The sequence below is a fragment of the Zootoca vivipara genome, chromosome 9, assembly GCF_963506605.1.
Source record: "Zootoca vivipara chromosome 9, rZooViv1.1, whole genome shotgun sequence".
NCBI classification, from domain to species: Eukaryota; Metazoa; Chordata; class Lepidosauria; order Squamata; family Lacertidae; genus Zootoca; species Zootoca vivipara.
This window is the reverse complement of record NC_083284.1, coordinates 51,849,426-51,870,555: the sequence shown is the minus strand read 5'-3', so window position 1 is coordinate 51,870,555 and position 21,130 is coordinate 51,849,426. Positions and strand designations below refer to the sequence as shown.

Below are 21,130 nucleotides of genomic sequence, written 5' to 3'. Positions count from 1 at the left end.
TTCGCTGGAATTTATGAAGGCTTTCCACATGCCAAAATTCTCACACCACCAATCTGTTCTTTCAATGTGCAATTGAAGGTCACCATGTTCTCGCTCCATCAGAGTGATTTCATCCTTCAGTTTAGAAACAATCTGCCAAGGAGGGCGGAAAGCCACTTGTTATTACCGGTTATCATATTTCTTTCTTTCTTCTTCTTCTTTTTTTAAAAAAGAAAATCTATGCAACTATTGCAACAGATCACTCTGGTGCATGTACTGGAGGAAACAGATTAAAATGTGTAGCAATAAGGAAGAGAAATAAAAAATTGTCAGGGAGTGAAAGGGAAAGAGGCAAGGAATTTAGTAAAAGCTCCCAAAACGATTCCCCATCTAAATGACTCTGACTTGATATAGCAGTACTGCTTAAAAGGTCATGCATAATTTGCTTAAGGTCACATATAGTTCAGAAATGAAAAGTAAATTAAGCCCTGAAACATAATGATAAATGAAGATTTAGTGCCGAGTTCATGAAAGATAGGGGGAAGGGGGAAATCACTACAGAAGTCTTTAAAAGATACTGTGAACTTAAAAAAATAAAAATACTTAAGATATTGTCCAGCACTAATTCACTTAGATGTTTTTTTTGGGGGGGGGGGGAGAACAGTAGGCTGTCAGACAGCTGGGGAAAATGTACATTCAGCAAACTAATAGATAATCTATGCAGAGAGGTCCAACATCGTGATGCAGAACTAGATTGAAAAGAGGTTTTGGAATCTTTGGACCTTAAAAAGTATGGTTATGCTACACACTATTTTATGGGTACACACAGAATATTGTGTTTATCTGTAAAACTGTAACAAAGGCCAAGTGGCAATTGCATGACTTCAGATGAATGTATCACAAAAGATGCATGGACCCAGGAATCTGGCTTAGCCATGTCTTAGTTGTTATATCGCAGCAACATTGCTTTTGATGCTTTTGGCGTTAATGTATGAAGGCCAAGGATGCACTGAAGGATCTAAAAGTGCTGGGCTGGTACTGTGGTTGATTTTATTGAATCATGTGAGCAGGAAAAGTGAAATGGAATAGAAGAGGCTTATACTTGATCAAAAAATACATAAGTAACCAACTACCAACATAAGCAACTCCCATAAAAGGAAGTTCTTACTAAAAAAATGTTTTTATTGATTTTCCATTGTTTATGGTAACAACAATAAAACAACAAAAATTTTTTTTAAAAAAACCAAAAACTTTCAGGGTCATTTGACAACGTCTTATACCAGTTGCTAGTTTAGTAGAACTCTCCACAGATTGCCATGTGTCAAAGGCAGGTTGTGAACATGGTCCTCTTGTTGTTGTCAATGAACGGTTGCCAAGTATTGTAAAAATTAAAGGGGTTTGATTTCCCCTTGATTGCTCGTATCTGCACAAAAAGCAGTTCTTACTGTTACACCAGTAAACATGACAGATTAACTCCATGTGGCAACTTTTCTCAACACAGCTCCAAAGCACCGAATAATATTCCCCTGTGAAATTGCAATCAACCCACATGGTAGGACCTTCCATGCTAACATCTAGGACTTGATATCATTTTGTGTCTCATTTACCAAACCAAAGAGCAAGCACTGGTGCAGAACCAGAGATGCAGGCAGGAATGCAGGTTTGATAATATGCCATCAAAAAGGTCCATAGACCCTCATAAATTGCTAAGGTCAGATTTTCAGGGTACTGAGAAGGAAACAATATTAAAAATTGTATATCAATGCCTTTGAAGAACAATCAGTGGCTAATGAGAAGCCTGGAAAACAGCACCTTCCAATTTATTTTTGAAGTGAAAGCTCTCTGGAGTCTATCTACATGACTACAGTACTCTGAAACACAGTCTACTACTATAATGCATATAAATAACAAAGCCACATACCTTTTTGTCAGGTTTTGGTGAACTGCAGAGAGAATTTAGAGCTTGTCTCTTATATTCAAGTCTGTCATTTAACTGGCGTAGCTTATTTGCAGCATAACTGGCCTGCTCATTAATTCCAGAGCTTCCTTCATCAATAACGCCTTCACAAACTTGGTTCTAGATGAGAAAGTATGGGTGGCCAACAGTGATCACTATATGTTAAAATATAATCCATTAACTTGACTACCTGATTTAACACACATGGTCTAATAAGCAGAAGTAAATAACTGTGCCAACTAGAATGAAATCACGAAGCTCACAGGTTAACCTTGAGCCAGCCTTTATCTCACAGCCTAAATTACATCATGGTTGTTATGAAAGTTAAAATGACGTGGGAGAAGGACCATGAATGCTGCCATAAAAGGGGCTTGGTGGAAGACGTGTCTAGCAATTACTCTTAGCTACAATAATTAAATGGAAGCTCCAGGTTCAGAGACTTCACACACCCAGTTGTTGGGGCAACAGTAGGAAGAGCTACTGCTGCCTGGCCACTATTGGAAACAATGATAGACTAAGATGGACCTTTGGTCTGATCCACCAGCGCTTATAATCCATGTCCCCCAATATTATGATGCTATCAAATATTCTAGTTTTTTACCCAGTTTATCTTCCATGGCAACTAACAGTGCATCTGTAGGCATCACTCACCACTTCATCTTTGTCGTCAGATGTCATCTGAATGGTACTCCTCTCTTCTTCCTTCTTGATCAACCTCTCATACAAATCGCTGACAAGGAACGATGGGTAATACCTGTCCTTCAGTGTTTCATAAACATCAGCCTGGATTTTGTAAAACACCTCAATGCCTTTGTTGCCTACAAGGCTCTGCTGTATCTCTTTATACAGTGACTTTTCCACAGTAATCTCTCTGCCTTCTACAAAGAAATCCTGATAGATTTGACTCACAAGTTGAGGTATTTCAGCCTAAGGAGGAAGAAAAACCAATGTGAAGAGATGCATCCATCATAATCAAGAACCATGCATTTAAATATATATTTGTTTATCCTATTCAGTTCTCTGAAGAATGACCCTTGGTTTGTCTCAATCATAATCCAGAGTACAGCATACTCAAACAGAAAGCAAGAAGGATCACACCCCATGCAGGTTTTCCTTTATTCCTTCTCATATTGCTAATCCTCAGCAACACATGGTAGGGAGATCACAGCAGCAGACTCCCCCACCCCACCCTACCCCATTTGTTTGTATTCCTTGAACACTGGGAGGGCAAGCAGCAGCAAAAGGCCTTCAAGCTCCAGAAACCCTTCAATCACTGAGAGATTACAGCTAGTACACTAAACCGCTTGTTCAAACCTTCAAGAAAGAACACAGTTGTGTTACTGGATAAGAGTTTACGCATGCAGCGAAAAAGGACAATAAAAGGTTAAGTCAATCGTGCTTGTCCTGCACCTGCAGCTAGTAAAGTGTGAGTCAGCAAAGTTGTGAGAGAGTAAGAGAATGACTAAGCACAAAATAAAGTACAGTACTGTATAAATCCTCTTGCGTCTGTAGCCATAGCTGCCAAGTTTTCCCTTTTCTCGCGAGGAAGCCTATTCAGCATAAGGGAAAATCCCTTTAAAAAAGGGATAACTTGGCAGCTATGGTCTGGGCTCCCACCGCTTGGCTAGAACCTAATCTGTGTTGGAATGCTGCAAGGAGGACATGTTGCTGGAAAGCCCTTTTATTACTTTAGCTGAGAACTGGTCTGTTCAGACAAACTAAGGCAGGATTACTCTATGCTACAACTGTAACTTCTAAGCCGAGAAACGGCATTATACCTAGGACTACCTGTCAGTAAAGGAACTGACCCTACAAAAACTGCCTGGTGTTTTTCTTTTGACAAGCCCATTCTAGGTTTTCCATTTGCACAAACTGCTGGAGCGTGGAATGGGCACTCTGCACATGCCTCAACAGCTAGTACATTAGACAGCTTGTTCAAAACTTTGAGGCAGACCCGAGTCTTGTAATTACATTTTTACTGTAAATTATTTCACTGCTAATAAAATGGTTGATTTGGCTCTGCCTTAAAATTAATTCTTCTGCATGTGAACACTAAAAACATTATTAAAAAAATACCAGTGATCTGAAAGATTAAGTGTTAACTGTTTATGTTTCCGAACAATCCATTTTCTTTACTCATTTCAGGGAATAGGGAATTGATTTTTAAATTTGGCCTGATTTTTGCCACACCAGCACAACTGACTGGGCTGATAGCAGCAGTTTATATGCAATCTAAATACTAAAGCCAATGCCAACTTTTGATACAACACTGCTTTACAATAAAAGATATATATTTACAATAACAAGGTATGGCATATGTTTATCTACTTTGTACCTTGTTAGCATTCTTCAAGTATTCCACAGATTCCCAATAGCTGATCAATGATCTCTTATCCACTCTTTCCATGTATATTCGGAAGTGCTCTCTGTAGGATGGGTTGCACAAAATATCCTCAAATTGAAGAATCTGGAAGGGGGAGGGGGACAATTAATGACATTATTTCAATTAACTAATCTAGTTCATGGGTTGCAAACCTCATTAAGCGCACTTATTATCAACAAAGTGGATTAAGGCTGGAATGATCAGCAGAGATAATCCATGATTCTGGATTCATTGTTTTTTGTACCTTACCATTTTTCCAGCACTCTGATAAAAATCTCCACAAGGGCCCCTCTTAGCACATGCAAGAATGTGTTCGTGTATACTAGGCTCAGCAGCAGCAGCTCCTTGTACTGTGTTGGAAGCAGTTTTAATTTATTATTTATTAATTACATTTATATCCCATCCTTCTCTATATGGTCCCTGGAAGGAGTTGATACATAACTGCACAAAACTTTTTTTAAAAAAAACGTATTTCTGAGCACCTCCATTTTAAACCATTTCAAACTCTTTCAAAGGGCTGGGACAAACACCAGTTTTGAATTTCCCCCAGTTCCAAAGAAAAGTGTCGAGCAATAAGGAATTGTATCCAGAAATTGGGGGGATAACTCAGCAGCTCACCACACAGCTCTCTAGATAGGCAACCAAATTGTTAAAACATAATAAGCAATTGTTTATTCCAAAGAAGCAGATATAGTATTCTGCTGATAACTTTTTTTAAAATGGTGCGAAGGTACGGTATGTTGCACAGCCTTAAAGACAACTTTTATGAGTGTTCATGACACAACTGCTAAGACAATGCCCTGCCTGATCACACACAAGGAATGAAGGAACACACTACAGTATATTAATTTTCCTTTGTGTATCTTCAGAAATATCAACTTATTCACCCAATCCAGAAGTTCTATGAATTTTGGAGAACTCCTCCATATAGTAGAGCCCCGAAGTGTGTGCAAAGTTTCTTCCATTCTCTTCCATGTCACTAATGGCTCCATATGCAAGGGTAGCCCCCAACTCCACTTCTAATCTATACAATTTCCTGGTTGAAGAGCTTTTCCTCACCTCACCTTTAGTTTTGTCATCTGGAGCCGTAGCAGTTATGTGCAAAACCGCCAGCAGGACAATCTTAGGCGTGCTTACCTTTGAATAAGTCCCAAATAAATAGACAGGACTTGCTCCCAGCAAACATGTCTGAAACTAGAGCATTAGCAGCTTAAGCACTAGCTCATATAGCTTCATGCTGAGCAGCAAATGAGACACTGGAATCCGCTGCTGTGTTGCAATTGTTACAATACAGAAACAATGAACGTTGAGATCCAACATCCTCTAACCAAGAACTCAAGAAGCAACTTAACTGGAGTGGAGGGAAATAAATGTTCTAAAGTGTTCCTTATCAGCACAGTTATATGCCTGCTGATTTGCTATCAGTAACCAAAATCTAGTGGCTGGAAGGGCAAGCAAAATGTTCAGCATGAAAAACTACATCTATTTTGGAGGCTCAAATTATTTCCTGAAAGACCTCAGAAAAATATGGTTGTTCCTGTTCATTTCACTACCCGAATCAGCTATAGCTTCAGTGTTGGTTAAAAAAATGAACTCCTCCTTCCTGTTAACAGTGATGCTGTCAGGTAGCTGGTAAGATTTGGCTGGGAGATGGTGGTTGATTTTTAGCCAGCAACAACGAATGTGGAACTGCAGCTGCAGAGACTGCATGCAAGAGTGCCACCTTGTTAGTAGAAGGGGAGCCCTGCAGGGGTGTCCTATAATAAATAATATAGGTGTCCTATAATAAATAATAATAATTTATTTACCTACCCTGCACCCTAAGATCCCAAGGAGGGTTGCCACAATTTAAAAACACGACATTAAAACCAGTTTAAAACAACTTATTATCACAAAAATAGGATGCATCCTTGAAGTATACATCTCAGGGTTATGTTTTAGAGGCCAGGGTAAAAAGAGCATTCAATGAGAAGTGCCATTCAATAGTGAAGGTGCCAGATAACCCTCCGTGGGGAAGGAGTTCCACAACTTAGGGGCTGCCACAGAGAATGTCCTCATGCAGGCCACCACCATGAACTTCTGAATGCAATGATACTACCAAGTTAGCCCCCTCTGCTGATCTTAGCACCTGAGAGGGTCTGTAGGGAAGCATATGGTCTTTCCAAAATTTAGCACCTGAGTCATTTAGGGCTTCAAACATTAACGTTGAATTAGTCCTGGCAACCAATGCCGCTACTTTAAAACAGAGGTTATGAGAGATATAAACGAAACCCCAGAAAGTAACGTAGCCATTGCATTTTGGACACAGCAGGAGCGGGATTTTAGTTGCTGCATGTTTCCTGGGGTCTTCTCTCTCCCACAAAACTGTTAAAATCTTGCTCTGGGCACTCATGTACCCAATTCTTCCTGGCCTGGCCTTTTTCTCTATGCACAAAAGGTGCACAGTGGGAAACGGGTGCCACTCGTGTGCACCAGAGGTCCCACCAAAAACATTTTAGACTCCCTTTGCACAGCCCCAAGCCACCACAAGGGGGACACGTTGTACCTGGTGGGTGGGGAATTCATAACAAAATGTACCCTACCTCATTGAACCTAGCCTTGGAGAAGCCCAACAACCTGTTCTCAGACTTGCAGGGTACTGAAAAGGCATGGAAATGTTTGGCAATGTCTGACTCTCCAAATCTAAAATGGAACAAGAGGGGTTAAAAATCTTGTTCTGGCCCAGGGGTTCCCAAACTAAGGCCCGGGGGCCGGATCTGGCCCAATCGCCTTCTAAATCCGGCTCGCGGACGGTCCAGGAATCAGCATGTTTTTACATGAGTAGAATGTGTCCCTTTATTTAAAATGCATCTCTGGATTATTTGTGGGGCCTGCCTGGTGTTTTTACATGAGTAGAATGTGTCCTTTTATTTAAAATGCATCTCTGGGTTATTTGTGCGGCATAGGAATTCGTTCATATTTTTTCCCAAAATATAGTCTGGCCCCCCACAAGGTCTGAGGGACAGTGGACCGGCCCCCTGCTGAAAAAGTTTTTGACCCCTGTAATCTGGCCACTCCAGAACATCTACTTGACTCTTCTTGCCCTTCCCCTTTTCTCTATACCTTCAATCTACTCTTTAAAATGTCAACGTCTCTGCAAACTGGACTCTTTGAAGAGGAATTTGTTATGCATAGCATGCAAACAGATTTGACAGAATTTTTTTTCCCTTTAAATGGAAGGAAGTAGAAGGCCACTCTCCCTCCAGTGATTCTTACTGCTAACCATCTTAAAACTAAATTCAGCCACTATTTATTTCATCCGCTTGTTTAAATAGCTCATTCCCTCTAAACCTATTTATATGCTTCTAAATCCCCAAGGGAGGGGGAGCCAAATCCAAGGGCATATAAAAAAAATGCCACAGGGTAATAAAAGCAAAAACACAACTAAGTCTGAAATATTATCGCAATGCAATCACTGGCGCTCTCGTTGTACTTTATTAATTCAGTACTGTCAGGAGTGGTACTTGTTTGCAAATATTTCTTCACAGATTGATTTGCTTTGAGGTAAGAAAGGAATTAAAATATGAATTAGATGTATCATTATCATGGTAGAAGAGGCTGTGGTTTTTATTGCTTTGGCTGCAAGCATCCGTGCCAGTTTTACCAAATTTTTGCACAATCCTAATTGCATTTACTCAGAAACAAGACCCACTGTTGTCAGTAGAAGCTGCATCCAAGTAAGATGCTTAGAATTGCAGTCAACATAGATACAGTTTTTAAAATGCCTTCTCTTCCAAGCATGTGAAATTTGTATAGTCCTTGAACAAGGCTGAAATGTTCTCACAAGGTCTTGGAAATTCCCAGTACCCTTGGTGCCCTGCAATAAACTGAAAGCAGACAGCTATGCTGGGACACAGGCAAGAATCCTGTCACGTGATTGGCTATGAACTAGAAGATCTAATTTTAGAGCTAGTCCACAGCTACGGTGTGTCCCTTTAAGCTTTTTAAAGTCAAGCAGCTTCAAACTCAGGGATGAAAATTCAACAGGTGCCCTTTAACTCTGCTGCATCTCAGGAGGAGTTGAGAGTTGAGATAAGGAACCTTTCAGTCTTGGTCCTGTTTACGTTTACTCAGAATTAGTCCCACTGAATCCAAGGAGAATTAATTCTAAATGCATGCACACAGAATTGCAGCCATATGGTCCAATCGTGTCCACATTTACCCGGAAGCACGACAATTTGTGTGGACTGGGGTAGTGTCCTTATTGTTACCTGTGAAGTCAGCATAGGACAACCTTCGCTGCTCAAATAGTCTGCCAAAGCACAGCTGGAACATATAAATTGTTTTATTGTATTATGAAATGTGGAGTTTCTTCCCGATGCCAACCGGGTGCCCAAATATATGATTCACATATATGTCATGACAAAATATTTGACAAACGGACTAAGTAAGCCACTAAAAATATGTACTACATTTCAATATAGTTCAATTTATATAAGAAAAAGGGCTGTTCTGGCCTGTTGTAAGGCTTTCCAAAGAAATTGACAATTTCCAAAAGGTTTCTACTAAAACACGGGGGGGGGGGGAGAATACCATACAGAAATAGCCACATGAAAAGTATAATTCTGGCTGAGTATAAGCATTTAGGGACTTGCACCCTTGTTTGCAACTTGAGTAACACAGAAAAAGGCCATCTTCTGGATCTCGCGCTGAGCTTTAGAATAAGTGAGACACCACACGGCTTTCCATATTCAGTGTGGTGTCTGGAAGTTTCTCTCTATTCTTCCAAACTTTGACAATGCCTGGGGAATCTCCTGACCTTGTGCTTAGCCTTGGGAAGCAGAAATAGAAGTACTGCCAAGGTCAGAGTCTCTACAAATTTAATGTGATGAGGACAAATCCCTGCACAGTTACACTGGGTTTCGAGAGGTAGCACTGCAACGAAGACCTCCGTGCTCCCACTTTAAGGAGCAAGGGTCAACAGCAAGCAAAAATCCAATGTCCCTGACAGCAGGCTCACATAAGATATTTTGAACTTTCCAAAGGAAGTGCAAGATAATAAGTATAGAATGTTTTGGGGGGGGGGAGAGAAATCTCTGCATTGTTTACAAAAGCCACAACCTTTCCTTCGTGCAAACAGATAGCCGCTGCAGTACTGAGACTCCTCCAGTTTGCCTGCATTTACTTCCAATCAGATCCTATAACATGATACAGAGGAAGCTGGATCAACTCCACCCAGAGAGAGAGAGAGAGAGAGCACAAACAAACAAACAAACACACAGAGAGCCAGCCTGCGTACCTTCTGGTTCTGTGGGCCATCACTATCGTCAAAGATGCCATCTTCTTGCTGGTCATAATCAGGACCTCCCAGAAGCCGTATCCGCTTTTCGCACTGCTTTTTTGCTACAGTTAGCTGGTTAATATACCTCTTCATGTTCCGGGCTCTCAGGTGGTCAGCTTTCATTGCAGCCGTCTCTTTACCTTTACTCTCTATGAAAAACAATTTTTTTAAATTTTAACTTTTTGAACTTAAAAAGGTTAGCATGTCAACATATAATGAATTTTGAAGAACGCACTCATATAGCAGTCTTGGCTTTAAAAAAAAAAAGTCTACACTTGCCATGGTATTCAGAACTTGTGGTAAAAGTAAGGATTGTCTCCTAGTGCCAAGGTATTACAGTTCACAAAAGCAGCTTTTCCTTTCTTTCCTTTATGCCACAAACAGCTAACAGAGATACAAATTATGCAAGCTGACTAATAAATTTATTGGTCCACAACACTTTTTATCATCTTAGAAATGTATTATTGTTCATAAACAGTTTACAAGTTAGCTTTATTATTATTATTTTCACCCTTGAAACATCTAAGAGTCTTGTGGCACCTTAAAAATTAACGAACATAGTACAGCATAAGGTTTTCTAGGCTTTAGTCGACTTCATCAGATGTTGTGGGAGGAGAATTGTTAAGGCCGCTCCACTTCCAGGTGAGGCGGTGTTGCGGACAGGCCATGTGGCCTCCCACAAACAGCGGGGACAGGGCTAAGCCCCCGCGTCATCAGGGAGACCCTGGCCACGTCACGCCCCCCTCCCACCCTCTTTTCAAGCGTTCGACATATTGGCCTTGGTATGGACCTCGGTTGGTCGCCTGTTGAGGGGACCTGGCAAATTGGCACTGGCCATTTGGTTTTTGCCCACCTCGTAGCAACCATCACAACTTTTGTAAGGTTTGGCAGTTATGCCTTGGTAAAACCTGGTTCGGGGGAGGGGAGGTGTGGCCATCACCTACCCCTCCATTTTTAAGGGTATTCCATTAAAGGGATCTGAGGGTGTGGATCTTGTCCGAAGCCCGGGTAGGGGCTAGGGCCATGCCACGACCCCATCGGGGACCCTGGGGAAGCTCTTAGTTGATGTAAATCAACGGAGCTCCTCCTATTGGTGGTTGACCCTTACTGGACTACCTGCATGGCAGGCAGGAGTCAGATATAGTCGGTTCAATTCCAATGCCTAAGCCAATACCACTCTCATTCTGTCACCAATACAGTTGTGGCCTAAATTTGCCCATTTAACCTAATATGCTGTGTCCAGGTGTTATTATTCAACATAAGGGGTAGGCCTCAGGATCTTGACATGCAACAGTGAGGTCAGAGAGGCATCTTCAAAACAAAACTGATTAAATGCACATCCATATAGGTTGGCCATAGTCTTTGTCCTACCAGAAAAGAAAATACTACATTCTCAGTAATCACTGATCTCTTCATAGTTAGCAATTTTCAAAAGATCAGTTGTTTGTAAATCTTAGGTGAAAATAAGGAAGGAGTTAAGGGGGGTGCACTCTTGCTTCCTTGTACATGAAACACCGAAATCAATCGTGAAGGATATCCTGTACACACAAAAAAGCATGTTTAATTGTAAGTGATGTTTCTACAGCAACCACCCCGAACTGATGATGGTACTTGCTGGAATCTAAAATTATTAAAAATAACCCCTCCTTAACAGGAATATTCCAAGATCTCATAGATAGCTTTCTTAATTACAGTGGAACCTTGGTTCTCGAACAGCTTGCCAAAAACCCAGAAGTAAGTGTTCCGGTTTTTTAATGTTTTTCAGAAGCCGAACTTCCGATGCAGCTGTTGGCTATTGTTTCCGGGGCGCCTGCACCAATTGGAAGCCGTGCCTTGGTTTTTGAACGTTTCAGAAGTTAAACGGACTTCCAGAACGGATTACGTTCGAGAACGAAGGTACCACTGTATAATGTAATCAAATTTAACCTAGGTAACAACGCTATGAATTATAAGTTTGCCAACTATTATTGATCTTGCTGGATGTAAACTTGCCTCAAACATTCAGATCAGTTCTGGCAGCCATGAACTTGGGGATGGGAGAGTTATACTGTTTTATAATACAACAGTTCTGATCAACCAGGAAAACATTTGAGCAGGTTTTAATTGTTCTTCGAGGCAAAATTCAGGAAGTCTCTTTGTCCTACATTTTATACAAATGTCTAAAAATATGCAGATAAACTTTGTTTATACAAATGTCTAAAAATATGCAGACAAACTTTCAGAACAACCAGTGACACATGTGTTTTAAGATAAAAGAAAAAAGGTGTTTCCTTCAGGGAGCCTAACATGGTTCTCAAGGCTCATTTTGCTCCATTTAGCTCAGTAACAGAACAGAATATTAATTGAAGATATTTAAATAGACCCTCTCTTAACTACAAGAAAGAGATTACAAAATTAGCAAAAGAATATAAATGCCTGATCACAACCAGAACAACAACAACAACAACATGCATTTGCGGAAACACATCTGCCATAATAAAAAGCAAACTAATGCAAAGCACTAATTACAGAATAGTAAGTGATGCATTAATTAGCCTCCTTTATATGCTTCAGGTACTTTACGCACATTAGGAGCTCTTTTCGGGCACACAAGAGGTGCTTCTCGCAAAATGACTGCTACCAACTTCAAGTCCATGAGTTACAAGTTACAAATACAGTGGTACCTTGGAAGTCGAATGGAATCCGTTCCAGAAGTCCGTTCGACTTCCAAAACGGTTCGGAAACCAAGGTGCGGGCTTCCGATTGGCTGCAGGAAGCTCCTGCCGCCAACCGGAAGCCGCGGAAGCCCCGTCAGATGTTCGGCTTTCAAAAATAGTTCGCAAACCGGAATAGTCATTTCCAGGTCTGGAACGTTCGGGAGCCAAAATGTTTGAGAACTAAGCTGTTCGAAAACCAAGGGAGCATACATGGTTCATCTCTCTCTCGCCAAGACATTTTGCTGCCTGAGGTGAAGGCGAAGGTGGCAGTTCACATACAGATGTCAAATACAGTAGCAACTTAATCTGAGACAACAGTCTAGTTTAGGGGGTCCAGGACAGGTTATGTGGCGCACACAGTTCTCATGTTATTCTGCCTGGCGCAGACTCACAACAACCTGTAAGGCTGGTTACAGAAAATAACTGGCCCAAGATCAGCCAGTTAACTTTATATTAAAGATTTGAGCCTAGGCCTTCCCAGTTCTATGGCTTGTTCACAAATGTGGAATCACACCAGCCTGCCTTCCCCATTAAAGTGGAGGCGTCCTGTTATTCTGGAGATTTCCCTCTTTAAATACGGGATTCAAATCAAATACCCAAATCACAAAAAACTCTGCAAGTGGACAAGTCCCTACAACACTGGCTAAAACAACAACAACAATCTATAAGCCCTTCTTCCCCAAACATTCAAAATGAATGAATGAGAAAAACTTTGATACTGTGCCCAAGATGCAAAAAATAAATTCAAACCATAGTGTTTGGAACTCAAAGCTATTGTTTGCTTTTTATTTATCTATTGCTTCCCATGAGGCATCCCCAAATGATTTACAATACAATACTTTTTGAGCCATTATAAATAATAATTTGAAATTTAAACACCTAAGCATTTTCCCCCTCAACCCCTTTGATCTATCCTCAAGGGACAGAATCAAGGTGGTTTCTTTTTTCCCATAACAACGCATCCTAAATAGAACCTTCTGGCCATAATACATCATTATGAGACAACGAAATATAACTGAAAACCTCAAAATATTTTTTTGAACAGCAACCATCTCCAATGTCAATCATGGTTTGTTTTGAAGGTTTTTAAGAACACTATAAAAAGTCACATTTTGGGAGCTGCACTGCTATATCTGACAGAAAAGCTAAAAGTTAACTGCAACAGCACCTGATGAGAATCTGCAAGAAATTAAAACCCAAGGCATAAAATAAGTGTCTGTGAGAGGTAGGAAAGCTTTTCAAAATGATTTTTTCCCTAGCAACGACTACTAAACTATTCTGCATCCCCACCTGCACTCTGAGAGAGTGGGTTTTTCAGTTTCTGGCATTTTGGTCTAACTACAGGGCGAAAGTCTTCCCAAAACTTGTATAAAACCTGAGTGCTATCTATCATCACACACTTATAGGTAGAGAAGCGAAGACAATATTTTTTTAAAAAAGAATCTTGCAGCACCTTTGAGGACTAACAAATTTATTACGGCATCCGCTTTCATGGATTCTAGTCCATGTCTTAATCACAGGATTCAAACATTTCAAGCAGCCCCTATTCTACTGAGTATACTTACAAAACTGGATATATGCAACATTTTTCGTATTTTTTATTATCCATCAGAAATGTGTTCCTCATAGGTATAAATGCAAAAATGAAGAGTAGCATATTTATGCCTACTCAAAATACCAAAAAATTGAAATTCCTTCACCACCCACACCTAAAAGATTAAGCTGTACAAATTGGTTCCTGTACACACAGAAGTGCACTTTTTCACATCGACTTAAAAAGCTAGTACAAATTGTACCTACTTATACTGAAACAGTCAAGTGGAAGAAACTGCGTAGCCTCCTACAGTTACTGATTCTGAATCTCTTAAGCTCTGAGGGAGCAAGATCTTTTGAAGAAGAAATGACCCCAGGTGGAGTATTTGTCCAAATTTTGAAAGTGAAGGCTATTCTCATACTGAAAAGTACAACTAACAACGATCTTTTTCTGGCCCATAACCAAGTGGGTAAAAGAACAAGTAATTCAAGGCTGTGCATCAGATTTTCTCTTGAAAACACTTGGTTGGCTGAAATTTGAGAATACCAGCTTCTCTTATGCCACCTTCCCATTCTTCCAACACAAGTCCACAGCTAACTTTTTCCACAACAGCTGAGTAGAAATGAGTATTCCATAAAGATTTTTTTGCATAAGAAAAGTCAAGAAACAGAATATAAACAGATATCACGATCTTGATAAATAAGCTTGACATTTAAAGCACAGTTGTGACTCAAATGGGAAACTGTGGCTTGAAGAGGCAGAGATAAAGCCAACAAACGAGGTGGGGGGAGTGTGTGGCTCCAGCATGCTTTTCCAGCTCAACAACACCCTAACAGATTCAATATCCCTTTGGTCCACCCTCAGCAGCCTCCACTATTGCCTGGTATCAATGTACTGGACAATCAGGGATATGGTAAACAACTATCTGGAAAAATTCAAAATAAAATGCAACCCTATATACGTCTACTTTGAAGCAAGTCTCTGCAAGCATTTGCAGCCTGCAATGTTGATCTGCAGAAACTTATTATTTTTTATATTTTATTGAATTTATAGACCGCCCTTCCATTTTTCCTTCTAAGCCAAATAGAACACTATAAAAATTAATACTGTAAATACTATAAAAATTACATACAGAATCAGTAGTGGTTTGAAAAATACACAGCTCACCGTTGCTGCACTCCCCTCAACATAGGACAGTAGCACTGTAAGCTACCACCTCAGGGTCTGCCACAAAATTAAGTAAATATTTATTGAGTTGATTTCCATACCGCCTTTCTACAAGCCACTCAAGATGGTTTGCAATTTGAAACGCTAAAACAAACACATTATATAAAACATAGAGAGGCAAAGTGACCATTGGGGCATCTGGTAGCCAATGTTATGTGCCTGGGCTGCAGATAAACTAAGTAGAGAAGACCTTTTTTAAAAAAACTATTATTAGTTTGTTATATAAACTTTTTTTTAAAGTATTTTTACTCTTTAGAAGACACAGGGAGTATTATTTTCAAAGCAGCCCATAGTAATTCCACAGGATGATGGAAATTGGAGAGAGCTCCATTTTCTGTCAAGGAAGGAAGGGAGATGTGCAATCAATTCTAAAAGCTGCACAGAAGAGGCTTTGTGACACACATTCAATGTTCTTTGCAGCAATCTTTCTAATCATGCTGAGGGGGTACTTAAAAAGGACGTAATGAGAGAGATCCGTTGTCAGCTTGTCATCCTAATGGTCATTTGCTGCAAATGTCTAGCAAGCCGCTATGAAGAGAGAAACACTGACACATTTTTGAGGTAAGGGATTCTTACCTGCAGGTCAGGGAGAGGGGATTTCGGATGGGAAAGACATTCTAGTGGACCAAGTAGCAAAACCAAACCAAACCAAACCAAACAACAACAACAACAACAACTTGGCTTGCACAACCCTTTTTAAAAATGAAGTACAGTGGAACCTCGGTTTATGAACACCTCGGTTTATGAACGTCGCGGACCCATCTGGAACGAATTAATTCATTTTCCATTACTTTCAATGGGAAAGTTCGCTTCAGTTTATGAACAGACTTCCGGAACCAATTACACCCATGCTTCAGTTTATGAACACTTCAGTTTAAGTAATCCGCGGACCCGTCTGGAACGGATTAATTAACTTTCCATTACTTTCAATGGGAAAGTTCGCTTCAGTTTATGAATGCTTCAGTATAAGTACTCCGCGGACTGTCTGGAACAGATTAATCCACTTTCCATTACTTTCAATGGGAAAGTTCGCTTCAGTTTATGAACGCTTCAGTTTATGAACAGACTTCCGGAACCAATTGTGTTCATAAACCGAGGTACCACTGTAATAGTACAGTCATACCTCTGCTCCCAAACGCCTTGGGAGTCGAACGTTCCGGCTCGCAAACGATCAAAAACCGGAAGTGAGCGTTCCGGTTTTCAAACGTTATTTTGGAAGCCGAACGCCCGACGGAGCTTCCTGCAGCCAATCAGAAGCCGCGCTTTGGAAGTCAAACATTTCGGAAATCAAACGGACTTCTGGAACATATTCTATTCGACTTCCGAAGTACGACTGTAGTTAAAATGTTATTAGCGACACTAAAATCATCCAAGGGCACCATTTATTATCTCAGCACAGACCCATTGAGTTTTTAATAACTGTATTCCTGAATGTGAAATCTAGAAACCTGATTCCTGGATCTGGAGAGCTTAACCACAGTAGTTTGAGCACTGGTGATTATAAGGCTGGATTACTGCAATGCACTCTATGTGGCGCTTCCCTCGCACTTGGCCTCTAAACTGCAGTTAAGTGCAGAACGCTGCAGTATAGTTGCTGGTACAGTGAGCTTATAACACCCCTGCTCATTTGTTACCGGGTCAAGGTCAAGGTGTTACTATTGGCATGTTCGTTCAGATTCAGCAGTAAACAACGCATTTTCCCAGGAAAAGTGGCAGGGACAAACTCTGCTTGGACCTGTGCCTACAAATCACAGCACAAACGGAAGTCTGCATGAGTCCAAGCCCAAACTGTTTGGATATATATTTAAAAATCAATAAACCCAGTGTAAGCATTTTCTGCTTGCTAGCAGAAATGGATTCTTGTTGGGTACTAGGTCTTTATTTTATTTAATAAAATGTATATACTGCTCAACTGCAATAAAATCTCTAAGTGGTTTGCAAGAAATATTAAAGTTATCAATAGAAACCTTTAAACAATAAATGAAAAAAAATACAGTTATACCTTGGTTTTTGAACAGCTTAGTTCTCGAACGTTTTGGCTCCCGAACGCCGCAAACCAGGAAGCAAATGTTCCGGTTTGCAAACTATTTTTGGAAGCCCAACATCCGATATGGCTTCTGCAGCTTCCGATTGGCTGCAGGATCTTCCTGCAGTCAATCAGAAGCTGTGCTTTGGTTTCCAAACGTTTTGGAAGTCAAACAGATTTCTGGAACGGATTCTGTTCGACTTCCAAGGTACAACTGTAAAAGATAATTAAAATTAACAGTACAGTAAAAAGAGATTAAAATACATCAACATATTGCCTAAGCAAATGTTATAAGCCATTGAGGGTGCCTCCCTGATAGGTAGAGCTTAAAAGACTGATTTATTCCAAGTACAAATTTGAGTATTATGTGGGATTTGTAACAGTCCATGCCAATTCCACAGATCAAAGCAGTTGAGTGGGCACATATTGGGTAAGATGATACTGCAAGTAAACAGTGGGTTTTCCCAGGGAAAGCGACGAGACAAAAGAAAAACATTCGGACCCATGCCGGGAAATCATGGGTCTGAGCCTACAAATCACAGCACAAACAGAAGTCTCATGCCTATTGTGTATCCTCTCCACTCAGCATCTTATGAAATGGTCTTTCCAGTAAATGAATATATTTATCAATACAGTGGTGCCTCGCAAGATGAATTTAATTTGTTCTGTGAGTCAATTCATTTTGCGAAAAATTCGTCTTGCGAATCTCATAGGAATGCATTGAATGTTTTATATATTTTTTTGCCTATAGGAACGCATTAATTGAATTTCAATGCATTCCTATGGGAAACCGCGATTCGCTAGACGAATTTTTCACAAAACAAATTCGTCTTGCGAGGCAACCTCCGATCGCAAAACCCATTCGTCTAGTGAAAAATTCATCTAGCAGGGCATTCGTCTAGCAAGGCACCACTGTATCTCACTCTTTCCAAAGGGAAGTTAACAACAAATACTGTTTATATTTTGCCTTTAGTACTATTTCAACATTAGGCTTTTTATGCAATAAATAACCTATTTCAAGCAACCTATTTGAAAGCATGCCTTTAGAAACAGGAACAAAAGAAAGGAAACTAGAGTATGTAACAAAAATGGAACAGAAAATTAGGCACTTAAAATGAAACTGAAGTAAAATGAACCACGTCAGAAATCCACATAAGGGCACACAAAACCATTCAAAAGATGTTTACTATTCTGGGATTCTCACTATGCCATTTATTTATCATTACTCATTAATCTTCTATTATGTTATTTATTTGCCAGTACCGATATTGGCAGTGCATTGTGTTTATCACAATGGATTTCCAGCGGGCAAAACCCCACAACATAAAAGGCTGCCCTTTCCCCCCCAAATAACTAAAGTGGACAGATGCGAGAAGTGAACCAAAAAGCAAGTAAAATGTACCAGTCTTGAACAAAAGAACAGTCATCTCAGTAAAGTAAAAATGACGTACATGAAGCAAAACTGAAATGGATCAACCAACATTTAGAATGCGGGAAAAGTTTTGAAAGTGGTTCCATTGTTGTTGTAGAAAGCTGAAGGCTAAGAGAGGCATGTTTTCAGCTAGCCTTCATTTTTCATCAAATGAAAATACTTTGCTAAGACTCTCTCAAATACCTGCATGTAGACAAATTTGGCATCAAAACAAAAGTGCCCATATCCTGGCATGATATACATCATTTCAAGATGGTAAAAGAGGGCATGCAGTATTACAAAGTGGTACCCCCCTCGCATTTTGCAATGTAGCCTCCCTACTATGTTTGCTTTCCTTATAAACAAAGTAAGAACAGTATTCTCAGCTTACAGGTGGGATAGTTCAGTTGGTAGAGCATGAAACTCTTAACCTCAGATAGCCATGTAAATAATTAGTTATAAGTTTTCTAGTTTTAAACACCTCCCAAAAAGACGCAACTTACCTTTTTGCCTTTTCAATTGTGGAAAGCTGCCAATAGTGGTTGCTTGAACTATTTCCACTAAAATCTGATACCTAGTTATAAGGAGAAGAATACAATCAGATCTTTTTGGCTTCGTGGCTAATAGTACCTATAAGCAACAATGAAAGGAAATACTTTTGAGTGAGGAGTGGAAGGGCTGAGCAGAGTTTTTGGTTTTATGCAGTATAGAGGATAGGACATTTCGGATTGGTTTAATGTTTACATTGACATCTCTACTTCCAAAATTTAACAGGCATCCCTCAGAAGTTATAAATTAATAATAATAATAATAATAATAATAATAATAATAATAATAATAATTTATTTATACCCTGCCCATCTGACTGGGTTTCCCCAGCCACTCTAGGAGGCTTCCAACAGAAAAATAAAATACAATCTATTAAACATTAAAAGCCTCCCTAAACATATTATAATAGCTATAACTCTCAGGGCTATCAGACTGTAGCAGTTTTCAGTATATTTTTGTTGCCACGTATACAATAATTAAAGGATTAAAAATATTACTAAGACCAGAACTCATGTTATCTAAATGTGTGGCTTACAGAAAGACTATAATCTTGCAATTTTGATTCCTGCCCCTCAACTGAGTAGTTTAAGGAAGACACCCCCCCCCCCGGCTCATGCAAGCCAGAGGAAGTGAGGGTTGATCAACTGAGGGGCATAGGAAGCTGCCCACCCCTCAGCTGATCAAGCTCCCATACTGCTCGAGCCAGAAGAAGCCGCCGAGATACATTTCACACATTGTGATATATCAGTAAATTGCAGTATTTAGCTGCTGATGTATCACAATGTTAAAATCCAGATATCACCCAGCCCTAGCTTATATATATATATCTGAGCTTCCCCCTTGGTCTCCCAGAATATACAGAGAAATGAAGAGGGCAGAGCAATGAGAGACAAGACGAAGGAGTCTTCGGCTGCTGGGGAAGGACCCAGGGGAGGAGCAGGGACCTTCAGTCCTCGCAAGTGATTCATTGGGCCAAGACCTACTGGGAAGGGTTGTGGTGACCACTAGGACAGAGCTGTTTTGTTTCTTTCAATAAAGAGTTAACTTCACTGACATCGAGCACTTTATTGTTGACCTATGGCTGACTCCAGCTCCTGACAAGGGTGAAATGAAAAAAATTCCGTGCCTGGCCGTGCCTGGTATAAATCCTATGAGTGTGGCCTATTCCTGCAAGTTCAATAAAACAAAAACACCTGCCTCCAGAAACACTGGGCTGGAGAATACCCACTTTGGATATGGGTCATAGTACAGCTACCCACGGCCCCAATTACTTGCATGCCATAATAGAACATGTCTATTCTCTCTCCAGTACGGACTTTGCCCCCAATTCAGTGAATGTCAATGGACGTATTTTGTGTCGAGTTTCCTACAAACAAACACGGAATTACCTTAGTTGTTTGAGGAACTCAACATCCGAGTTGCTGTTAATAAGCTTGATGAACTCTTCGTAAGAAGGAGCATATGTGTAGGCTCTTTTGTGATGCTCATTCACCTGTTCCCGGTACTCCATCTGGACAAGCAACATTTGGTTGATGTAGTTGGGATCACTCAGGAGCTCTACCATGGGTTTCAGTACTGAAGTTTTTAAAAAAGAAGAACGGTGGCACACATGTAATGCTGCAGACATCTTCATCAAGGGGAAAAACCCTGTACATTTTGCACTAAATAATACTAGCCTTAATTTATGGGTACCAATGAACCACTTCTAAATGCTGGTGTTACGTTTATTTTAAAAAATTCTTCACAGCTTGATCTTATTTACTTGGACACAAATCCCAGTGCCCAGCGGGAAAACTGTTCCCATGAAGTGTGCCTCCCATTGTAGTCTTAAAACTTTTCCTAAAAATAGCTGGAGGTGACACACAACCTTAGAGGTTTATAATCACAGGAGTTTGGAAATTCAGTCTCTTAAAATACTGTTGCTTCATGCTTGTGAAGTATTTCCTAGAACCCTGAAAAAAGTAGGAGAGCAAGCTTTAAATCTGTAATCCAATCCATTATAGCTGTAGTAGACTGATTGGTAAGGGCAAATTTTAGATCAGAAGAGC

The 21,130-nt window shown here is 40.2% G+C and overlaps 1 protein-coding gene across 3 annotated transcripts in view; it reads right to left on the bottom strand.

The window, feature by feature from the left end:
- The window catches only part of SNX25 (sorting nexin 25), a 58,644-nt gene that overhangs the window by 10,046 nt on the left and 27,468 nt on the right, over positions 1-21,130 (bottom strand). For all 3 annotated transcript variants that reach the window (XM_035111747.2, XM_035111744.2, XM_035111746.2), the window contains exons 5-11: positions 20,471-20,657; positions 19,037-19,107; positions 9,598-9,788; positions 4,272-4,403; positions 2,588-2,863; positions 1,901-2,056; positions 1-132 (exon numbers count right to left, since the gene is read on the bottom strand). In XM_035111747.2, the coding sequence (XP_034967638.2) occupies positions 1-132; positions 1,901-2,056; positions 2,588-2,863; positions 4,272-4,403; positions 9,598-9,788; positions 19,037-19,107; positions 20,471-20,657 (1,145 nt within the window). The remainder of the gene's footprint in view (positions 133-1,900; positions 2,057-2,587; positions 2,864-4,271; positions 4,404-9,597; positions 9,789-19,036; positions 19,108-20,470; positions 20,658-21,130) is intronic.